The 24,309-nt window shown below is 40.8% G+C and overlaps 1 protein-coding gene across 2 annotated transcripts in view; it reads left to right on the top strand.

Annotated features, from left to right (window-relative positions):
• Positions 1-24,309, top strand: part of LYST (lysosomal trafficking regulator) — a 556,505-nt gene that overhangs the window by 256,644 nt on the left and 275,552 nt on the right. For both annotated transcript variants that reach the window (XM_073627506.1, XM_073627507.1), the window contains 3 exons: positions 12,803-13,001; positions 16,406-16,537; positions 18,232-18,874. In XM_073627506.1, coding sequence (XP_073483607.1) covers positions 12,803-13,001; positions 16,406-16,537; positions 18,232-18,874 — 974 coding nt within the window. The remainder of the gene's footprint in view (positions 1-12,802; positions 13,002-16,405; positions 16,538-18,231; positions 18,875-24,309) is intronic.

The raw sequence follows: 24,309 nt of genomic DNA, 5'->3' as shown, positions 1-24,309 counted from the left end.
GGACCGTATTGAGGCATCGGGTTCCTTTTTCTTCTCCGGATGAAGGCCCTGGCCGCAGGCATATCTAGCTTGCTTTGTGGTGAGCGTGCATTCTATGTGTTGTTGTCACTTTGGTTGCGGTGGAGGAATTGTCACTTTTATTTTTACATATACCCCCGGTTTATGGATTCTTATCACGGACAATTCTGTCACTGAAGAACAGCTATACTTCTGATGAACTTTACTTATTTGTTTTCATGATATTGTTTTCCTTAATAATATTCATTTCACCTATATTCCATTTATTATTTAAACACCCATGAATCAACTATCACTGGTGACTTTTTAGCGTTGAACTATATTTATTATATTTATTTTTATACCTGATTAATATTGATTTATTATTCACGTTGATCTCATTGATTTCAATATTCGCGTTTTCTAGCACTGCTACATTTTTTCCCATTTATGCTGTGCACATAGGCCGAATGTCGACCGGTTTCTATTGAACCAGCCGATACCGCCTGATGTTCGGCCCATGTTTACGGGGCCTAATGTAGAGCATGTGCATTCAAAGATGTGAAACAATGCATGATGTGAGGAAGAAATATCATGAACATACCAAGGAAGAGAAAGCAGGAGGAGTGCATGACTTGACATTTCAGAAAAATTGAGCAATCTTTAAAAAGAACCAGAAATATACAAGTGATTGAGTAACTCTCAGTAGTAAGAAGGTTTTTATGAATATAAAGCTATCTGTTGTAATGTAAATTAACATTTTTTTTTTTTTTACAACAGAATTTTGTGGGCCCACAGACATTTTTTTTTCTTTTTATTTACTCCATAAAAGTAATACTTATGACATTTTGATTTTTTGCCCTGGGTACAGCGTACATTTAATGGGTACTTGTAGGGTGATTTTGAACATATAGCTGTACACTGCATGCTAAAATCACATTTGGTGTTTAGTTTGTAGCTGAAAAGTATTAAGCGACCACTGGAGAAAGCAATATACAGTGCCTTGAAAAAGTACTTGTATCCCTTGAAATTTTCCATATTTTTGTCATGTTACAACCAAAAAAAGTTTTTTTGTTTTTTTTTTTGTGATTTTATGTGACAGACCTACACAAAGTGGCACATAATTGTGAAGTGGAAGGAAAATGATAAGAGTTTTTTTTTCAAAATCTTTTACAAATATGTGAAAAGCGGCGTGCATTTGTACTGTGCTCCCTCTGAGTCAATACTTTGTAGAACCCCCTTTCCCTGCAAGTTTTTTGGGTATGCCTCTACCAGCTCTGCACATCTAGAGCGTGACATTTTCTGCCCATTCTTCAAGTCTGTTTATTGGAGGAGATCAGGCTGAATTCCCAGCTTAGCTAGAGAATGGACCATGCTGTACTTGCCTGCTTAGTGTGGTTAGTTTTTAATAAAGCAAGGGGAGTAGCAGGGACACTGGGGATTTCACATAAAGGAAGCAATGCAAAGAGAACAGGATACTTTATCATACAAGTACATTGTACAGCAGACACATATCAGGAATGTGAAGTGTTGGGGTAACAAATGCGTTAATAAAATATGACACTTCAAACCTTGGACTGTTTTTTTTTTTTTTTTTTTTTACTAATCAGATTCTATAAGCATCTGTACAAGGATCTGAAAATACAGCTTACTGGTGCCTATAAAGCAAGAAAGGCAAAAAAAATATTGCAATGCTTGCAGTTTCTATTGTCCATACTGTTATCTAGACGTGTCAGTTTAGGAGGAACTGTGAAAGGCAGGACAAGATCTGGCAGACAAGAAAAACTTCCAGAGAGAATCGTTGCATTGCTTGCACAAATATGATTTACATGGAAAAGTCATCAGGAGGAAGCCTTACCTGTGACCATGTCACACGTCCATGTCAAAATACCAATGTGACAAGCTACAAGCATTTTAAAAACCAGTCCTATGATCTAATGCATTAAAAACTGAACGCTGAACACAGTCACTTAGGCCCCTTTCACACTTGTGGGACTTGTCGTGCGACTTGGGACCGCAAATTCGCATGACAAGTCGTACCCCATGATTTCCAATGAGTACCGTTCATGAGTAGTGCACTGCACTACTTTGGTCCGACTTTGATGCGTCTCGAGGTCCATAGACCTCAAGATTACACAGGCATTGCTTCAAGTTGTGGCAAAAATCACAGCAAAGTCACATGACTTTCAGGTCGCAAGTGTGAAAGGGGCCTTAAGCTTTGCTTAGAGAGAAAAATGCCAAAGAGCCATTATGTCTTGGGGATGTGTTGCAGCTAGTGGCATAGAGAACGTTGTAGATGTAGCTAAACAAATGGATTAACATAAATCCTTAAATTTTGCATGGCAATATTGGCAAGCCATGAAGGGTTAGCCATGAAGCTGAGGATAGAATCTTTTTTTCAACAAGATGATCTACCTAATATAATATAATATAAGTCTAAGAATATGTTGAGCATCTATCTGGTTCAAGTGCTTCTCAATTTGGGTCAGACAGGCCTAGACATGTGCTGCCAATGTATCCTCACACACATTGACTCAGCAGCAACAACTTCCACGGGAGAGACCATTTTTGGGTAAAACCAACATGTCTCCTTTATCAGGCACATTTACATTGTGACACACCACTTCTGAATAAATATATATATTTAACTTTTAAACTTGAGAATGAGGAACACTTGAGGGAGGCAGTGACCTGCTGCATGCTGTAAGTGGGTGTGGCCAAACAGTTCACAGTGGGAGGGGCTTAAGGGGCATTTTATGCTTCGATTGCTGTGCCACAAGCTGATATAAACACCGGGATGATCATTTAAAAAAAAAAAAAAAAAAAATATATATATATATATATATATATATATATATATATATATATATATATATATATATATATATATATATATATCCCTCACATTTTTGTAATTATTTTATTTTGTATGTTTTTTGTATGTTTGTGAAGAAATTAAAAAGTAAAGTAGTGAGTGTACAGCTTGTATAACAGTGTCAATTTACTGTCCCCTCAAAATAACTCCACACAGCCATTAGCCTGGTTCACACTAACTGCGGGAATGAAATTGTGCGAGTTCAGCTGAACCCACCCCCCCTCAATTCCCCCTCCCAACATAAATACTCTTCTCCTCCCCCCCAACAAAAACCCCTCCCAAAATAAATCCCCCCAACACAAGTCCTCCTTACCCCCCACAATCCTCCAAAAAAAATTCTCTTCATCCTCAAACCCTGTGCCTCTCTCCCACAAATCCACTCCCTCCCAGCATAAATTCTTTCCCCACTTCTAGCACAAATCCTCTCTCCCAAATCCCCCCTCCCAGCACAAATCATCTACACCCCCCCCAAATTACCCCACCCAGCACAACTCCTCATTCTGGAACATATCCCCCCAGCACAAATCCTCTTTCCCCCAAATCCCCCTTCCTAACACAAATCCTTTCTCCACTTCTAGCACAAATCTTATCCTCTCTCAACCCGGCTCAAACCTTTCTTCCCCCCTCTACAAATACTCCTTCCCCTAGTCCTTCCTCCCAGCACAAATCCTCTCTGTACTTCTAGCATAACCCCCCAACCATGTCGGATTTGGTGGCACCTTCCTGGTTTTGATCAAAATTCCATTCCATTCCAATTTTGATCAAAATTCCCTTGTCCCGCAAATCTGTGCTGAGTCCCAGAGCCTACTAACATGCCTAACAGGGGTGAGCTAGTGCGGCCGCCCAAGGCACGTGCACACCATCTCTTGTGGAGTGTCCGGGTCCCAGATGCCTTGATGACCTCCTTGTTGGCATCTCTTGGGGCGGGGAGACTTGTGCTAGAAGCGAAGGCTGGGGGGGGGCTTGGACTTTAAATCTGCCCCCCCCCCTTCTAGCACAAGTCCTCTCCACTCCCAAATCGTCCTCAAGTCACTCCTGTGTGTGTACCTCTTTCCAGGCACTGTCTTCTTCCCTTTCCCTGTGCTCTCCCCTTCACTGTGATTCTGTTCTCCCCTCTTGCACAGACCTCAGATCAGCATGAGTTATGGAGCAGCGGTGTCCCTCCTCCCCGACTCCTCTTCCTGACCTGTGTACATGAAATCGTCAGAGCCAGGGAGGAGGCAGCTTCAGTTGGCTCTCCAGCAGGTGTTTCTGCAGGTAGCTGGTGGAAATCGATGCCAACTACCATAGGGGAGTTACATGTGTGGGGCTAGAGATGCAGAGTAGGTACGCCAGGTGCCCCCGCTAGCATGCCAATGTTAGAAGGCATAGCGGAGCCAAGTTCCGGCACCGGGCTCTGGAATTTAGTCCGGACTCAAGGAACGGCGGGATTACAATTAAATCTGGGGAGGGTTGGGAAGTAGAGGTGTGTGTGTATATACAATATCTCACAAAAGTGAGTACACCCTTCACATTTTTATAAATATTTTATTATATCTTTTAATGTGACAACACTGAAGAAATTACACTTTGCTACAATGTAAAATAGTGAGTGTACAGCTTGTATAACAGTGTAAATTTGCTGTCCCCTCAAAATAGCTCAACACACACATTAATGTCTAAACCGCTGGCAACAAAAGTGATTACACCCTGTAGTGAAAATATCCAAATTGGGCCCAATTAGCCATTTTCCCTCTCCGGTGTCACGTGACTCGTTAGTGTTACAAGGTCTCAGGTGTGAATGGGGAGCAGGTGTGTTAAATTTCATGTTATCCCTCTCACTCTCTTACTGGTGGTTCAACATGGCACCTCATGGCAAAGAACTCTGAGAATCTGAAAAAAAGAATTGTTGCTCTACATAAGGATGGCCTAGGCTATAAAAAGATTGACCCTGAAACTGAGCTGCAGCATGGTGGCCATGACCATATAGCGGTTTAACAGGACAGGTTCCACTCAGAACAGGCCTCGCCATGGTTGACCAAAGAAGTTGAGTGCACGTGCTCAGCGTCATATGCAGAGGTTGACTTTGGGAAATAGATGCATGAGTGCTGCCTGCATTGCTGCAGAGGTTGAAGGGGTGGGGGGGTCAGCCTGTCAGTTCTCAGACCATATGCCGCATGCTGACTTAAATTGGTCTGCATGGCTGTAGTCTTAGAAAGAAGCCTCTTCTAAAGATGATGCACAAGATCCCGCAAACAGTTTGCTGAAGACAAGCAGACTAAGGGCATGGATTACTGGAACCATGTCCTGTGGTCTGATGTGACAAAGATAAACTTATTTGGTTCAGATGGTGTTAAGCGTGTGTGGCGTGCCACCAGGTGAGGAGTTCAAAGACAAGTGTGTCTTGCCTACAGTCAAGCATGGTGGTGGAAGTGTCATGGTCTGGGGCTGCATGAGTGCTGCCGGCACTAGGGCGCTACAGTTCATTGAGGGAGCCATGAATGCCAACATGTACTGTGACCTACTGAAGCAGAGCATGATCCCCTCCACTCTGAGACTGGGCCGCAGGGCAGTATTCTAAAATAACAACCCCAAAGACACCTCCAAGACAACCACTCCCTTGCTAAAGAAGCTGAGAGTAAAGGTGATGGACTGGCCAAGCATGTATTCAGATCTAAACCCTATTGAGCATCTGTGGGGCATCCTCAAATGAAAGGTGGAGAAGCGCAAGGTCTCTAACATCCACCAGCTCTGTGATGTCATCATACAGGAGTGGAAGAGGACTCCAGTGGCAACCTGTGAAGCTCTGGTGAACTCCATGCCCAAGAGGGTTAAGGCAGTGCTGGAAAATAATGGTGGCCACACAAAATTTTGACACTTTGGGCCCAATTTGGACATTTTCACTTAGAGGTGTACTCACTTTTGTTGCCAGCGATTTAGACATTAATGGCTGTGTTGAGTTATTTTGAGGGAACAGCAAATTTACACTGTTATACAAGCTGTACACTCACTACTTTACATTGTAGCAAAGTGTAATTTCTTCAGTGTTGTCACATGAAAAGCTATAATAAAATATTTACAAAAATGTGAGGGGAGTACTCACTCTTGTGAGATACTGTGTGTGTGTGTGTGTATATATGTATATATTATATACACCCCTCCCAACCGTCCAAAAATAATATATATATTTTCAGAAGCCCACATTTTTTTCACAATAGAAAACATATCAAATGTTTGAACTGAGAAAATGTACCATTTTAACCACTTGAGCCCTGGACCATTATGCTGCCTAAGGACCAGAGGTCTTTTTTCAATTTGGCACTGCGTCGCTTTAACTGCTAATTGCGCGGTCATGCAATGCTGTACCCAAACGAAATTTGCGTCCTTTTCTTCCCACAAATAGAGCTTTCTTTTGATGGTATTTGATCACCTCTGCAGTTTTTATTTTTTGCGCTATAAACGGAAAAAGACCGAAAATTTTGAAAAAAAATGATATTTTCTACTTTTTGTTATAAAAAAAATCCAATAAACTAAATTTTAGTCCTACATTTAGGCCAAAATGTATTTTGCCACATGTCTTTGGTAAAAAAAATGTCAATAAGCATATATTTATTGGTTTGCGCAAAAGTTATAGCGTCTACAAACTAGGGTACATTTTCTGTAATTTACACAGCTTTTAGTTTATGACTGCCTATGTCATTTCTTGAGGTGCTAAAATGGCAGGGCAGTACAAACCCCCCCCAAATGACCCCATTTTGGAAAGTAGACACCCCAAGGAAATTGCTGAGAGGCATGTTGAACCCATTGAATATTTATTTTTTTTGTCCCAAGTGATTGAATAATGACAAAAAAAAAAAAAAAATATTAACAAAAAGTTGTCACTAAATGATATATTGCTCACACAGGCCATGGGCCTATGTGGAATTGCACCCCAAAATACATTTAGCTGCTTCTCCTGAGTATGGGGATACCACATGTGTGGGACTTTTTGGGAGCTTAGCCGCGTACGGGGCCCCGAAAACCAAGCACCGCCTTCAGGATTTCTAAGGGTGTAAATTTTTGATTTCACTCTTCACTGCCTATCACAGTTTCGGAGGCCATGGAATGCCCAGGTGGCACAAAACCCCCCCAAATGACCCCATTTTGGAAAGTAGACACCCCAAGCTATTTGCTGAGAGGCATATTGAGTCCATGGAATATTTTATATTTTGACACAAGTTGCGGGAAAGTGACACTTTTTTTTTTTTTTTTTTTTGCACAAAGTTGTCACTAAATGATATATTGCTCACACAGGCCATGGGCATATGTGGAATTGCACCCCAAAATACATTTAGCTGCTTCTCCTGAGTATGGGGATACCACATGTGTGGGACTTTTTGGGAGCCTAGCCGCGTACGGGGCCCCGAAAACCAAGCACCGCCTTCAGGATTTCTAAGGGTGAAAATTTTTGATTTCACTCTTCACTGCCTATCACAGTTTCGGAGGCCATGGAATGCCCAGGTGGCACAAAACCCCCCCAAATGACCCCATTTTGGAAAGTAGACACCCCAAGCTATTTGCTGAGAGGCATGGTGAGTATTTTGCAGCTCTCATTTGTTTTTGAAAATGAAGAAAGACAAGAAAAAACTTTTTTTTTTTCTTTTTTCAATTTCAAAACTTTGTGACAAAAAGTGAGGTCTGCAAAATACTCACTATACCTCTCAGCAAATAGCTTGGGGTGTCTACTTTCCAAAATGGGGTCATTTGGGGGGGTTTTGTGCCACCTGGGCTTTCCATGGCCTCCGAAACTGTGATAGGCAGTGAAGAGTGAAATCAAAAATTCACGCCCTTAGAAAGCCTGAAGGCGGTGCTTGGTTTTCAGGGTCCCGTACGCGGCTAGGCTCCCAAAAAGTCTCACACATGTGGTATCCCCGTACTCGGGAGAAGCAGCAGAATGTATTTTGGGGTGTAATTTCACATATTCCCATGGCATGTTTGAGCAATATATCATTTAGTGACAACTTTGTGCAAAAAAAAAAAAAAAAAAAAAAAAAAATTTGTCTCTTTCCCGCAACTTGTGTCGCAATATAAAATATTCCATGGACTCGACATGCCTCTCAGCAAATAGCTTGGGGTGTCTACTTTCCAAAATGGGGTCATTTGGGGGGGTTTTGAACTGTCCTGGCATTTTATGCACAACATTTAGAAGCTTATGTCACACATCACTCACTCTTCTAACCACTTGAAGACAAAGCCCTTTCTGACACTTTTTGTTTACATGAAAAAGATATTTTTTTTTCCAAAAAAATTACTTTGAACCCCCAAATATTATATATTTTTTTAACGCAAATGCCCTACAGATTTAAATGGTGGGTGTTTCATTTTTTTTTTTCACACAGTATTTGCGCAGCGATTTTTCAAACGCATTTTTTGGGGAAAAAACACACTTTTTTAAATTTTAATGCACTAAAACACACTATATTGCCCAAATGTTTGATGAAATAAAAAAGATGATCTTAGGCCGAGTACATGGATGCCAAACATGACATGCTTTAAAATTGCGCACAAACGTGCAGTGGCAACAAAATAAATACATTTTTAAAAGCCTTTAAAAGCCTTTACAGGTTACCACTTTAGATTTACAGAGGAGGTCTACTGCAAAAATTACTGCCCTCGATCTGACCTTCGCGGCGATACCTCACATGCATGGTGCAATTGCTGTTTACGTTTGACGACAGACCGCCGCTTGCGTTCGCCTTAGCGCGAGAGCAGGGGGCGACAGGGGTGCTTTTTTTTTTTTTTTCTTTATTATTTTTTTGCTTTTTTATCTTATTTTTAAACTGTTCCTTTCATTTTTTTTTTTTTTAAATCATTTTATTGTTATCTCGGGGAATGTAAATATCCCCTATGATAGCAATAGGTAGTGACAGGTACTCTTTTTTGAAAAAATTGGGGTCTATTAGACCCTAGATCTCTCCTCTGCCCTCAAAGCATCTGATGACACCAAGATCGGTGTGATAAAATGCTTCCCCAATTTCCCAATGGCGCTATTTACATCTGGCGAAATCTAAGTCATAAAATGCTCGTAGCTTCCGGTTTCTTAGGCCATAGAGATGTTTGGAGCCACTCTGGTCTCTGATCAGCTCTATGGTCAGCTGGCTGAATCACCGGCTGCATTCTCAGGTTCCCTGTTGAGACAGGAGAGCCAGAGAAAAACACGGAAGACGGTGGGGGGGGGGGCATTCCCTCCCACGGCTTGTAAAAGCAGTCTAGAGGCTAATTAGCCGCTAGGATTGCTTTTACATGAAAGCCGACCGCTGGCTGAAAAGAATGATACCAAGATGATACCTAAACCTGCAGGCATCATTCTGGTATAACCATTCAAAGTCGTGAATGGCGTACCTGAAGACAAAAAAATGGTTAACAATAAAGCACAGTAAACGGTAAAGTATAAATAATTACATACCTGAAAAACAAACATGATAAAACATAACAACAATAAAACATTGCAGAATAGAATACAGTAAAAAAGAGCAGAACAAGAGAGAGAGAATAGAGAGAGAGAGAACAATAAAACGACAACTATTTTTTTTTATTTTATATATATTTTTTTTTTTTTTACACTTTTTTTGTAACTAACTTTTATAACGGTAACCGGTTCCAGGTTCGGGTCTCTCAAAATGCGATGGCATCTTGGGAGACCCTGTGAAAGTGTGCCTAGTCTGTGCAATGCTGTACCCTACGCTAATACTCAACTAGTGAATGGTAGCGTTCAAAACATTCACCAATGCAAAGACCAGGATTGTCAGGACAGGAGGGACAATAATAGCGGGTGTCACGCCTATATCCGCGCTTGCTGCAGACACGACATCTTTTTTGGGGGTTCGTTGGGTAGGGGTACTCGGGAGGACATAAAGAAAATGCCTCTCATGCAGCCGACTGCATTTGGTTGGGGATGTGAATGGGGGAAGTACGGGTGCTGCAGAAGTGGTGGGTTCCCAATTAGGATTGGCGAATGCAGCAGGAAGGGCACTATGGGCACGACGGGCCTGTGTTTGTCTTTTTGGTGGCAGCGGGACACTACTTGTGCTTGCCACCTCACCAGCTTGAACTGCACTTATGGGACTCGCCACGTCACCAAGTGTTACTGCAGTGCTGGTTTGACTACGACCGGGGTGTACTAGGCCGCTGGCGCTTGCCAGTTCAATAAAAAGCTACCAAAAAAACTGTTAGCGATCGCAGGGATCAGGCCTGACTCTGCGAACGCTGCAGTTTAGTTTAGTGTTTTGTAAGTGACAGTGATCGATCGATACTGCACTTGGGTGGGCTGGGCTGGGCCGGGCGGAGGGGCAAAATGCAGGTGCTAGCAGGTATCTGGGCTGATCCCGCTAACACTGCGTTTTTGGGAACCCTAAACTGCTGGGGACGCTAGTATAGATCTGATCGGATCAGATATTGATCCGTTCAGATACTATACCACTAAGGGAGGCGTATGCTGCATGCGTGGGTGTTAGCGGTACTGGCGCTAATCTGACGCTGCTTGGGGCTGGTGCTTGCCAGTTCACCAAAATACTACCAAAAAAACTGTTAGCGATCGCAGGGATCAGGCCTGACTCTGCGAACGCTGCAGTTATGCATTTAGTGTTTTGTAAGTGTCAGTGATCGATCGATACTGCACTTGGGTGGGCTGGGCTGGGCCGGGCAGAGGGGCAAAACGCAGGTGCTAGCAGGTATCTGGGCTGATCCCGCTAACACTGCGTTTTTGGGAACCCTAAACTGCTGGGGACGCTAGTATAGATCTGATCGGATCAGATATTGATCCGATCAGATACTATACCACTAAGGGAGGCGTATGCTGCGTGCGTGGGTGTTAGCGGCACTGGCGCTAATCTGACGCTGCCCGGGGCGACGCATATCACCGCCGGGCGATCAGGGGGCTAAACCTTTATTCGGTAATAAACGGCGGGTGCCCTCACACTAAAAAAAATAAACAAACTAACCAGCGTCACCCGTAACACTTATACGGTGATCAGTGGTGAAAGGGTTAACTAGGGGGCCATCAAGGGGTTAAAACATTTATTAGATAGTATATGGGGGTCCCTGTCGCTATAAAACGCTGACGGCGAACCTAAATATTTACGTCCCTAACTAGCGTCACCAGCGACACTAATACAGCGATCAGAAAAATGATCGCTTAGCGACACTGGTGACAGGGGGTGATCAAGGGGTTAAAACTTTATTAGGGGGGGTTAGGGGGGTATCCTAGACCTAAAGGGGGGTAATATTCACTGTCCCAACACTGTAACTGTCACAAACTGACACCAATGCAGTAATCAGAAAAAAAAAACAACAAAAAACTGCTGGTGTCAGTTTGTGACAGGGAGGGGGGGGTGATTGGGGGGCGATCGGGGGGCGATCGGGGGGGGGGATCGGGGTGTTTTGTGTGCCTGGCATGTTCTACTGTGTGTGTAGTGTTAGTGCACTCACAGTGATGTCTTCTCTCCTCGGCGCTGCAACGGAATACCGAGCCGAGGAGAGATGACATCATTTCCTTTGCTGCTGTTTAGCATACAGCAGCAAAGGAAGTTATCTGATTGGCCGGCGGCGATCGCGAGGGGGGGGCTACGAACGGATGGCCTCCCCCTCATCTCCGATCGCCGTGGGACCAAAGACGACCGCCTCGGGCACCGGGGGGGGGTCCGATCGGACCCCCCACCCGCGGAAGGCAAATCACGTATATATACGTGATTTTGCCTGTCCGTGCCACCTTGCCGACGTAAATCGGCGTGAGACGGTCGTCAAGTGGTTAAGTATAAAATAAGGTAATTTTGAAATTGATAGCAGCAAAATGTCTCAGAGTTGGGACAGGGCAACATAAAGCTGTCAAAGTAAGTGGTACTAGCAAAGAAGAGCTAGAAGAACATTTTGCAACTAGTTAGGTTAATTTAAAAACAGGTTAGTAACATGACTGGGTTTAAAAATAGCATCTTAGAGTCAGAGTGTCTCAAAACGAATGAGAGGTTCACCACTCTGTGAAAAGCTGTGTGTAAAGATTATTGTACAATTTCAGAAGAATGTTCCTCAGTGTAAAATTGCTGACTTTAAATATATCATCTACAGTACATAATATCAAAAGAATCTGATGAAATCTCTGTGTGCAAGGGACAAGGCCGAAACACAGTACTGGATGCCTGTGATCTTGGGCCCTCACACAACACTGCGTTAAAAACGAACATCAATCTTTTATGAACATCACTGCATGGGCTCAGGAATACTTCTATAAATCACTGTCTGTGAATTATATATATTTAAGGAGTTCAGTTACTTTTGACAATCCAAAGTTTGCTGGCCATCTCTTTCCACAACTTCTCTACAGTTTAGTTTGAAATTCTAAAGACTACATATGCCATGGTACCTTTCTGCCTGTAAGCAGTGATTCCTGTACTGCCTCCTTTAACTCCTACTCTCAGTACCTCTGTAAATCAGAAGGCAGGCTCTGAAATTTGTGACACAGGACTGAATGCCTGTCACAGAATTCAAGAAGGTACATTTGTGGGGAAAGTAAGTGTATAGGAGTAGGCTAGGAATAATTAAAATACAATGTAATACTGAATATATGATTTTAAGCTGTGACCGCAGATGTACTTTAACTTGTAACAAAGAGGTGGCTTTATTAGAATAAATTAAGAAGTTAGATGGAAAATTAATGTTGAACAGAAGTATTTAGAAGAGCACCATGGGTTCAAAAAGACAACAACAAAGACAACAACAATAGATAATTTTGATTGACCGTATTGGGTAATTCCATACTGGTTATTGAGCCCATTGATGAATAATCTTTTTCAAAAGAGATTTAACTAAAAATAAATGATGCTTTTAGATGGGTCATGATTTATTTGATGTGCATGCTATTTGTTCATGCTTATAAGTGTTTTGCAGCTGCTTTTAATTTAATTTCCTATTTTATATTAGGAACACAGAGAGGAACATATTACATCTATTCCTCAAGATGTCTGTGTATCATATATCAGAATAATTGAGGAAGTACTTGGATCTCCTCCTGAACTGGATCTTCTTAAGTTGATTTTCAGTTTCCTCTTGGCAGTTCACCCACCAACAAACACTTATGTTTGCCATAACCCTAACAATTTCTTCTTCTCCTTACACATTGGTAGGAGTTAACTTTTATTTCATAAGTATATTACTTGTTCTGTGCTATCTACATTACCTAGTATAATAAATGTTTAACATTTTGATATGTTTAGTCAGCATATTTTATGTAAATGCAGTGCTTAGTTAAAAATATTGTAAATGTGTGTTTCTTTAAATTTGTGAATGATTTTACATGCTTTTTCTGGCACAGGTATGCGAATTATGCTCACATACTTTTCTCCCACCAAATTTGTTTTATACATTAAAACCATAACATATTTAGTTTACTTTAGCTAAACTACTTTGCCCGTAAGGCTAAAGTAAGCAGAGCCAGTCTGTCACTAGCATTGAAGCTCCCCTCCGGGGTGGAGTCCGTTACCTTAACAGTGCCTGACACACACACACACACACACACACACACACACACACACACACACACACACACACACACACACACACACACACACTGTAAAGTAAACTGCTCAAATATCCTAAATGACTTATTCCTTTCTCCTCCAGCAGCGGGTGCTCTCTTCCCCTATCCAACATTCCTGGGATGTGGGCAGGCCTTCAGCAGCCTCTGGTTCTGCTTTGTATATATTGATGGCAGAGACCCGCAGCTAGTCAGGCAGTGTAGAGAAACTGTTTTGTTGGAGCAGTTTTTTTAGCAAAAAGGAAGCCTGTGCAAATGAGGAAAAAGCTAAGTATTCCCCCTTTTCCAATCTCCCCTAGACAAAACAAAGAAGTTCATTTTTGTGGTGTGGTGGAGACCTGGTACAAGGGTAACTTTTTTGCTTTAGTTCAGATTTCAGCTTTGTAACAGCAGGTTTTGAATTCCTCTTCTACAGTAACAGTTTTATTAACTGTTGATCCTGCCAGTAGAGCCCATCTTTTTTCATTCTCTGTAACAGATTGACAACGCTGTTCACTCTTTTGGAGAAATCACTGCAACAATCTGTGGACAGGGTAGTTTTAAATGGTGTATAGTTTTAAAATGGACTTTAAATAAACGGCAAAGAAATACTAACTTTTTTAAGCACAGATTACAGACTACAGATTATATTTATTGTGCATTACAGGTCTCGTATTCATAGACCAGGGGTTAGATGCAGGCTGCCTTTAAGTAACTGGACATTGGCAAAAAAAAAGTGCCACCCCTAGAGCATACTCCTTTACCCTGCCCACTCTGAGACTACAGTTTTTTGCTAGTGTCCTTAAGTTACAGACCTGTCTTCCTCTGGAGAAGCATTTCTTTTTTAAACCGTTCAATATTTTTTTTGCTGAAGCTTCTATCGACATCTGACTGCTTATTTCTCTGGGCTATCTAGCAGTTTCTGGATCGGTTACCTAAGGTGTGTACCTTGGGGGATCGTACCCAGACCCCACTATGTGGGACTGGCCTATGATGTTTGCTTCAGGCACTGCATCCTGTGTTAGACGCTCACCTTGGTACATAAAGCAACCCATTAAAGGTATGCCCACTGTGACATGCGAAGTGTAGATCTCTAGAAGGCCAACCTTCATGGATAGGGTAAGAGAGGATTTGAGAGTTATTAACTTTGGATTCGGCTTTCGGCCGCAGTGTACTGCGAGCTGCCGTATAATGTCTGATGGCTATTTTTTCGGCAGGGTGTCTTCCTCCCCTCAAGGCTATTGTTCTGGGACGTCCAAATAGGTAATGAATATTAGCCTAACTCTGTGTCCCGTGATATATGATGAAAATAGTTTTTTTTTCGTCAAACTTACCTGTAAAACCCTTTTCTTTGAGTACATAACGGGACACAGAGGTCCCTCCCCTCTTTTTGAGGATTCAGTGCTTGCTACAAAACTGAAGTGCTTCCTGTAAGGGAGGGGTTATATAGGGGATCACTTCCTGTCTAAGACTGTCTACCAGTGTCCATTCACCTACTGATGGCGTATAGCTAGTCAGTAGGTAATGAATATTAGCCTAACTCTGTATCCTGTGATGTTCTCAAAGAAAAGTATTTTGCAGGTATGACGAAAAAAATCCTATTTTTTTTTTTTTTTGTTAGGGAAAAGTTACAAAGTTGGTATACTGTTAGTGTATCCAAGTCCTAGAACAATTGTTCTATATATTGCAGTGTACCAATCTTTAGATGTGGTGGCTGCATTACTTTTAGTCATCCGATCATTGTTAGTACCTGTAAACTGAATAAACTGGTTTGAATGGAGATATTAGGCTATGGCGCTGTAGTTTTGTGCTCTCTGAGTAATTGAAGCCTGACCCAGGTGAGGACATGCTGGAGTCCTGAGGTCCGGGGAGAGAGCGGGACTGCTGCTGTGATCCTAAAGTGGAGTGATACCCACTGTTTTATCCTCTTATAATCTGAAAGTTTGTTGCATTTAACAAGAAGCTAGTTGTGGCAGTGGTGGTTGCACAGCAGTAATATTGAAGTTTTACAGTACCAGCCCATTTGAGGATTTATCAACTTTTATGAATTTTTGGTGGACTTTTATTAGGGAAGCACACAAACACTTTTTTATATATGCACAGTAGCACTTTGTATATAGATTGTTGTAGATAACTTTTTGTTGTATTTTTATTTATTTATTCAATTTTTATTTTTTGATATCTGGTATTCTGCTGCTTTAAGTTGCAGCAGTCTCCAGGTTGTATAGGATTTGACACGGAGAACAAGTTTAATACTCCTGTAGGGCTAATACTGTTTGAGATTTCAGTGCAGCTGAAGTACATATGAACTTAAAATTCACTAGATTTCTGTCAGGAACAACAGGTGTTTTTTTGCACTTAGAAGATAATGCACCCGAGATCTGTTCGTTATTTTTAGGCTCCTGCACACTCTGTCTACAGCTCTGCTGCTGTTCACACCTTTGTATAGGCTGTCATTTTCAGAGCTTTAGGCAGTGTGACTGAACTATGGATGTGCTGAACAGCGTACCCGCACGCAGTTCATTCATACTACAAGTCCATCTGCCGGTGTGGCTGATGGGTCTTGTAGTTTTTTTTTTCACATGTTCCTGTAAATGAATGATGTGGCTGTGTGGGTGAAGCTCCACACAGCCACGCTGTTATCAAAATCTGACCAGGTACATAGAGAAGAACACCCACACGCTGTCACACTGAGCGGGGCAGTAAGGGGGAGAGGAGCAGAACAAAAACATGTTACACCCTAAATACCGGTGTAACATATTCTAAAAGGTAAACTTATCCTTTAACGCTCTGGAGTGATAAAAAAAGAGTGGTCATTCCTATCTGAATAGAATTCTGTGCCTTTACTTTGACTAATGATGCGTGCGTCCTTTATTATGGACATGGTTAAAAATATGAAAATATTCAGTTTTTGTGCAAGCCTAAAGTTTTGGTTTCTCTACCAATTTAAACATCACTTTGTTTCCACTTCCTTCATTAAAATATTGATATTGCACTTTGTTTTGCAATAGATGACAAGACGTTTCAAGAAAAACTAAAATCATTTATACATCAGAGACATTCCAGCCATGGAGGACAATCTGCTTTAAGTCATGTGTTTTCAAGCAAAAGCCCCTCAGAGTTTTCTGATACACTGGAGAAAGGTGATATAAAAATTTGCATTGAATAATAAATCTTACAGTAGATCTTTAAAGTAGACATAATGATGTAATCACTCAAAACCAAATAATCTGATGTTAATACACGAAACAAAGTAAAAAGTTAATATACGTTGGCTGTCGTACATGCCTTTCAAAAGAAACAGACCTGAAAAACACCTCTACAGTACTTGTATGTGAACTGGTATGACAAAAGCTTTCAGGTACTGTTGAAGGTGGTAGTCTACCCTTTCCTGTCTTCTGCGCATTCCTGTTGGCAACTGAGGAGGTCTGTCATAGTAATAGGCCAATGGGAATGTGGAAGTGGACAGCGGGCATTCCAGCCAGAAGTGTTGGCTGCTGGAAGATCCTGGCATTTGACCTCAGCAGGATGGACTGAGAGCTGCTGCAGCAGGTACTGTATGTGATGGCAGCTCTGGGAATCTGCATTTCCTACCTGTCAGCAGCTTTTTGGGTTTCCTAACATGACATAATATATTCAGTGTTCTAATACGCTAAAAGAGGAACTTCTCGAACATGTGTTTGGCAATTTCATCAGTTTTCTCTTTACTAAGAAACATTTGCTTTAAAGTTAAAAAATAATGAATAATTATACAAATACCATAAAATTTGCTCTATTCTTAACATTTGTTTATTTTTTGAATTAATGAATATGAGAGAGTACTACATTAGTGTACACTATTTGTTTCGTTATGTTAATAAGTACAGTCCTGTGGAAAAATGAGTACACTGCCTGAAAATTTTTAATTTTTTCCACGTGTTTGAACAGGCAAACATAATATTCTCATTTAGACAGTGCCTACAGATAAAGGTGATTCACTTAAATAAAAACTTGAAAATCAAAATTTGCCCTTTTAATTATTTGATATAAACTTCAACGGTGGTAATGTGTACTGTGGAAAAGTAAGTACACTATTGGCACCGGAAGATGTTCTTGCCCACTTTAACAGAAATAACTTTGTGCAGGCATTTTACACAACTGCCCACAAGTCTCTGCCAATGGCTGCTTGAGATAGACGCTCTCAGCTCAGAGCCCTGCGACAGTGGTGGAATGCCAGGACCCAGTTGCAAGTGTGACCTTTGCGACCCTGGTAGTTCCGCCACTGGTTGTAGTGTTTCTCTTGGTCTAGACGGGAGTTGCCATTTTAAGCAACTGACCACCAATGCAAGGGGGAATTTCTACGTTCCTAGAGAACATTTTTACTATCTGCATTCCGTTTCTGTGGTGTTCATATAATTTCAAGATCGTTACTAAAAATGTTATTAAAGCAGGATGGTGTAAAAAATAGCAGGATGCTATGATATTTTTTCTTTAAAAAAAAAACTGGGTTACACATTTTTTGCAAGGGTTCCCAAAGACCTAAAACAAACTCGAGTGTTCCTCCAGGGTAAAAATGGTTGAGAAAGGCTGGGTTAGAGAAACCATTTTTTTTTCAGCAGATTGCTTGCCTGTATTGGTAGGGTAAGAAACTATTAAAGTGATACTATGTAGCATTCTTTGGGAAGGAAAAAAAAATTATGGTATAGTCCCCAGAATTCTGTTAATCCTTCATTGCATCAGATAGCTACATTACATACTCCAAAATATCGGTTTGGTGCCTTGTTTATCAATCACTAGCAAATTTGTAAAATAATGTTTTTATAGAACTAATATCTTGAATATATATTTCCTCCTAAAGGTACTGATGTCACAATGTTTTCATCACAGCAGCATATACATCTCTCTGTGGCAGAAAGGTCTCGTTCCAAGAGTTTACCTGCTTCTCCTTCATGTTCACCTAAAGTATATCCAAAGGCATTGGGAGGAAGCCTCTCTAAAGGTTTAACTGAATTGCCAGAGTCCATGGAGAATGACCAAAGCAATGAAGACCAACTTTGCAATTCTGAGCCCAGACTAGATGTGCTGAAAAAACAGGAAGAACAGTACACCAGCAGCTGTGAGTCAGCACAGACAGTCTGTGATTCTTTGATGATTCCCAATGGTATCAGAATTACTGAGCCTTCTAGGGAGGATTTTGGTCAGTCCGACATTAACTTGGAGGTTACAGCAGATGAGTCCGAAAAAGTAACAACATGTGAAAGTGCAAGTGAAAGTGGAGAGGTATTTTTGCAGCGCCCTCATGTACTTAAAGGAATTTCCTCATCCAGGAAAGGGCAGATTAATATTGCCAGCTTCGGTCTAACTTTTCCTTCTAGTGGATCCTTATCCAGTACAAGTTGGACCGATGTTTCTGAGAAGAAAAATTCTGAAGAATGGAGTAGCTTTCCTTTCTCCCCAGTATTTGATCTTACACTTAGAGACTCTGCCCAAGTGGATGGAAGGTACAATTTTCTTTTGCTGCTTGTTTTGTGATAGAATTTAAATGTTTTAATTTAGATTCTCCCTGTTGAATATATTTTCAAGTATACATTATTAGGAGATAAAACAGTGGGACGTGCGTAAGCTCAATTACTTAAAAAATGTTGTTTTGTGGACACTTTTTGTTCACAGGCTGTAAAGATAACTTTAACTTGTTTGCATTCAAGCTGTCCAGTCTATTAATTTTTTTTAGCTTGTTTATCATTTATGCAAATTCAATTTTACTTTATGAAGATGAAGTTATTTAATTAAAATACACTTAAATGGAACTCTGGGAAACAACTCTCCTTAAGTCTAGGTTCACATTGCTGCGGGTTAGAGATCGTGTGAGTTCAGCTGAACTTGCACGATTTAAAACCAGCAATGCAGTCTGATTTCAGGGGCGATTTGACAAACGTCTGCGCGGGTTCATTCACAGATGTCTATTCAAATCGCCCCCGAAGTCACCAAAAGTAGTACAGGAACTATTTTTGGGAATCGGTGCGGTGCTGCGAAGTCAGCACCGCACTGATTCAGACGGTGCAAAAGCCACCGAATTGGCATGCAATTTGACATGTCAATTCGCCCCAATGTGAAAGTGGGCTTATACCTACTTATATTCCTGAGTAAAACCCAATTTGTCATCTCCAGTGATCCCAGATGGTTTCCTGATGTTAAGTTTGTTAATCAAGTGTTAAAATGGAAAGAAAATGTCCAGGAGTTAAAAATGCATACAATATTCATTTTCCATTAAAGTAGTTGACATGAGAAAATATTGCTTGACAGGCCACGCTTAATACACAGTAAGTGCTATTGTGGTTTGGTGCATCAGGCACCTTGTCTTGGCAACCAGTAGAGACTGTAAGCTTAAAATGTATTAATCCCAAAAAACATACATGTAATATATTGCACCTTTATTAGATGTTGATCTTATTATCATTAGATGCTGTGGCTGCTTTATTTTCTTTGTTTAGGCTTTTTATGCTTTGTTTTCACCTGGTGATCTTGCCAGTAGCACACCACCTATATTAGAACGTCTCCACTCTGGATGAAGGAGCACCAGACATCTTTAGACAACAGCATTGGCAGTCTGGGGAAGGGAAGTGTTAGATGTACTGGCAGATTTAGGTGCACTAACAAGTTGAAGCCTATTTCCAGCTCACATAAAGGTTTTACATAAATACCTTAAAAGCTGATCATTGTAAGTGCTTCTGTCAGTTTTAAATGGTTTGTTTTAACACTCTGCATAGGAGAGCTTGCTCTGTTAAAAAAAAAAAAAAAAAAAAAAAAAAAGAAAAGAAAAAAACAGACTTACTGGCCAGACCACAAGGTGAAAAAGTAGAAAATATAAGAATTTGGTAAGCTACAGTAAATTAAATGTTTGGCTTTAGGTTTAAGACCGCTTTAAAGGAGAAGTATAGCCAACGCTATTTTGGCTGTACTTTTCCCAAGAGTCACAGGATTGCAGTTCGTTCTGCACTCCTGTAACCCAGTTTCAGTTGACAGCAGGCTAAGGCCTGTTTCGCTTTACCACAGGTCTGTGAGCCAAGTTTGCGTGGGCACAGCAGTCCATTTATTTTAATGGGCTGCTGTGCCTGCATTTCATGCAGTAAAAAGGTTCCTGTACCATTTTCCAAACGCAGAGGCCAGGAAATCTCATGGTGCTTTTGCAATTCCCATGATTGCAGCAGCCACCCGCGATAGTGTGAACCAGGCCTGGATCCTGCTGTCGGTTGATGTCACAGATCCAGTCCAGGCTCTGAAAAGATCTATCCAGATGCCTTGATTGGCAGCTGGCTCAGCCTCACAGCGAGCAGCTGAGAGCAGGAGCCAGCCACTCCCGCCCCCTGCACAGTCTATTACTTCAGTGAGGGCTGGAGGGGCAGAGGGTCAGTGACTGACAGTCCCCAGCTCTCTGCAGGCTGAATACCAAGAGCTGAGTGATCAGCGGTCTGTGATCACTCAGTACTCAGTCTTAGAGGCGGCGGGGGACAACTGCAGTTGTGATCGGTGCAGCAGCCATACTTCTCTTTTAAGTGCTTGACTTATTTAACTAGAAGTTCCTGGAGACATATGTGTGTGTGTATGTGTGTGTGTGTATGTATATATGTGTGTGTGTATATATATATATATATATATATATATATATATATATATATATATTTATTCTACACACCCCTGTTAAAATATCAGGTTTCTGTGCTGTTAACAATAATTAGACAAAGATAAATCATTTCAGAACTTTTTCCACCTTTTAATGTGACCTGTAAACTGTACAACTATATTGGAAAACGGAAATCTTTTAGGGAAGAGAAGTTAAAATAATAAACTAAAATAATGTGGTTGCATAAGTGTGCACACCCTCTTATAACTGGGGATGTAGCGATGTGCAGAATTAAGCAATCACATTCAAACTCATGTTAAATAGGAGTCAGTACAGGCCTGCCATCATTTAAAGTGCCTCTGGTTAACCTCAAAGTTCAGCTGTTCTAGTAGGTCTTTCCTGACATTCTCTTAGCTACAGCAAAAGCTTTGGTCCGCAGAGAGCTTCCAAAGCATCAGAGGGATCTCATTGTTAAAAGGTATCAGTCAGGAGAAGGCTACAAAAGAATTTCCAAGGCAATAGATATACCATGGAACACAGTGGAGAAAATATGGCACCACAGTGACATTGCCAAGAACTGGACGTCCCTCCAAAATTGATGAAAAGACGAGAAGAAAACTGGTCAGGCTGTTTGGTACATGTGACAACAATCTCCCGTATTCTATGTATCTGCGCTATGGGGTAGAGTGGAAAAACGGAAGCCTTTTCTTACGAAGAAAAACATCCAAGCCCAGGTAAATTTTGCAAAAACACATCTGAAGTCTCCCAAAAGCATGTGGGAAAACGTGTTATGGTCTGATGAAACTAAGGTTCAGCTTTTTGGCCATAATTTCAAAAGATATGTTTGGCACAAAAATAACACTCCACATCACCAAAAGTACGCAATACCCACAGTAAAGCATGGTAGTGGCAGCATCATACTTTGGGGCTGTTTTTCTAAAGCTGAAACAGGGGCCTTAGTGAAGGTAGAGGGAATTACCAAATACCCGTCAATATTGGCATAAAACCTTCAGGCTTCTGCTAGAAAGCTGAACATGAAGAGGAACTTTATCTTTCGGCATGACAACAATCCAAAGCATACATACAAATCAATATAAAAATATAAATAATACAGCGCTGCGTAAAAAATGGAAGTAAATAGCAGCCAACACACCTATAGACCCAAGTAGTAGAGCAAAGTGTACAAAAAAGTGTAGCGCTATAAACTTAAAAAATTAGGTTAATAGTGTTTTAAACACAAATCGAGTGTATAACATCCAATTAAGTGTTAACATAAACAACTATGATGTACTCTATATAGTACAAATACAGTGTACATACTGTGAACAAATGTAAAAAACCACTATGCAATATTAGTATGAGCTAAATATAGTACACTATGTGTAGTACATATATGGTATACAGAGGTATAAAGAATGTAAACAGAAATTCAAATAAAAAACAATAAAGTCCAAAAAGTTCAGATGCAATTAACACCACTAAGAAACCATATATCGAAAGTCCACCAATGTTGTTGAAAATAATAAGGAAAAGTGAGGGGGCTTACCAAAGGTTAAATGACTTGGAAAGATATGTCGACCAAGTCACAAAGGCTGAGGGATCAACTGGATCAAATGGGTAAGTAGAAGAGCAATGTAGAGGCTTGGAGGCAACAAAAGTGAGCAGTAAAGCTGTTGGTGGTAAAGAAGCCGTCACCGAAGACATCGAGAGGCTTACCAGAGGTTGTTGACTTGAGAGGACTTACGTCATCAAAGTCAAAAAGGCTTATAGACCAACTGGCCAGAATGATGCGTCTTCTCAGATATCCTCAATGACTTCCAAACCAAGATGGCAGTTCAACATCCACAGTTATCCGTACAGCATAGAAAGTAATATTCCAATAAAAGGCCAGAAACGAATATTCGTGTACCATGCGAGAAATGGATAAAAGGACTCGCATAGCATAATAACGTAAACACTGGTTTATTATAAAGTATCAGAAATAGACTCACATATTAGAACAACATCAAAAGCACAAAAATTGAGTAGCAGTAATTGTGAAGGGTCCACCCAATGCGTTTCTGCTAAAGAGCCGTCATCTGGGGTGCGGATCCCCCCACCTCACCGCTATATAAAGCACTAATGACCCCTTATGGAAGTGTCATAATACCGGAAGTGTAACAAAATTGCATCACTTCCGGTTAAAAAACCTTAAATTTGAGTTGGCCGTTGCGTATATAAAGGTCCAAAGTACTATTAATCCCACAAAAGAAATAATATATTTAAATTATCTTAATATTAAAAAGAAAAAAGAGAACTGCCCGCAGGAAGTAAGAAAACGGGACCAAGCCTCGTTTTCGTATTGTGTCATGAGAGGCTCATACTATTTAGCTCATATTTATTTACTATTTAGCTCATACTAATATTGCATTGCGTTTTTTTACATTTGTTCACAGTATGTGCACTGTATTTGTACTATATAGAGTACATCATAGTTTTTTAAGTTAAGACTTAATTGGATGTTATACACTTGATTTGTGTTTAAAACACTATTCACCTAATTTTTTAAGTTTATAACGCTACACTTTTTTTGTATACATCCAAATCAACAAAGGAATGGCTTCACCAGAAGAATATTAAAGTTTTGGAATGGTCCAGACCTGAATACGATTTGAAAATATGTGGGGTGATCTGAAGAGGGCTGTGCACAGGAGATGCCCTCGCAATCTGACAGATTTGGAGTGTTTTTGCAAAGAAGAGTGGGCAAATATTGCCAAGTCAAGATGTACTATGCTGATAGACTCATACCCAAAAAAGACAGTGCTGTAATAAAATCAAAAGGTGTAAATGATTGAAACAACACTCCTAAGGCCACATCCGTATAATGTTTAACTCACAAGAGGAGAGGAATAAAGGGGCAGAGGCCCTCGTTAAGACTTTTCAGGCAATGGACAAAAGTATAATAAAACGATTTTATTAACAAACAAGATTACAACAGACAGGTCATATATAAAAAAGGGTTAAAAGTATAAAATACATATAGGGCAGGGATATGCAATTAGCGGACCTCCAGCTGTTGCAAAACTACAAGTCCCATCATGCTCTGCCTCTGGGTGTCATGCTTGTGGCTGTCAGAGTCTAGCTATGCCTCATGGGACTTGTAGTTCTGCAACAGCTGAAGGTCCGCTAATTGCATATCCCTGATATAGGGGGATGAGAAGTGCAAAACTTGAAAAATCCTGGATAATTAAGGAGGAGGCAAGAAAAGCCTCTCTGAACCTTAACATCCACATTCATTGGGAAATGGGAGAGGCAGCTCCACTCTGTAGGTTCCTG

The sequence above is a fragment of the Aquarana catesbeiana genome, linkage group LG04, assembly GCF_042186555.1.
Source record: "Aquarana catesbeiana isolate 2022-GZ linkage group LG04, ASM4218655v1, whole genome shotgun sequence".
Taxonomy (NCBI): domain Eukaryota; kingdom Metazoa; phylum Chordata; class Amphibia; order Anura; family Ranidae; genus Aquarana; species Aquarana catesbeiana.
This window is presented reverse-complemented; position numbering and strand designations above follow the sequence as displayed.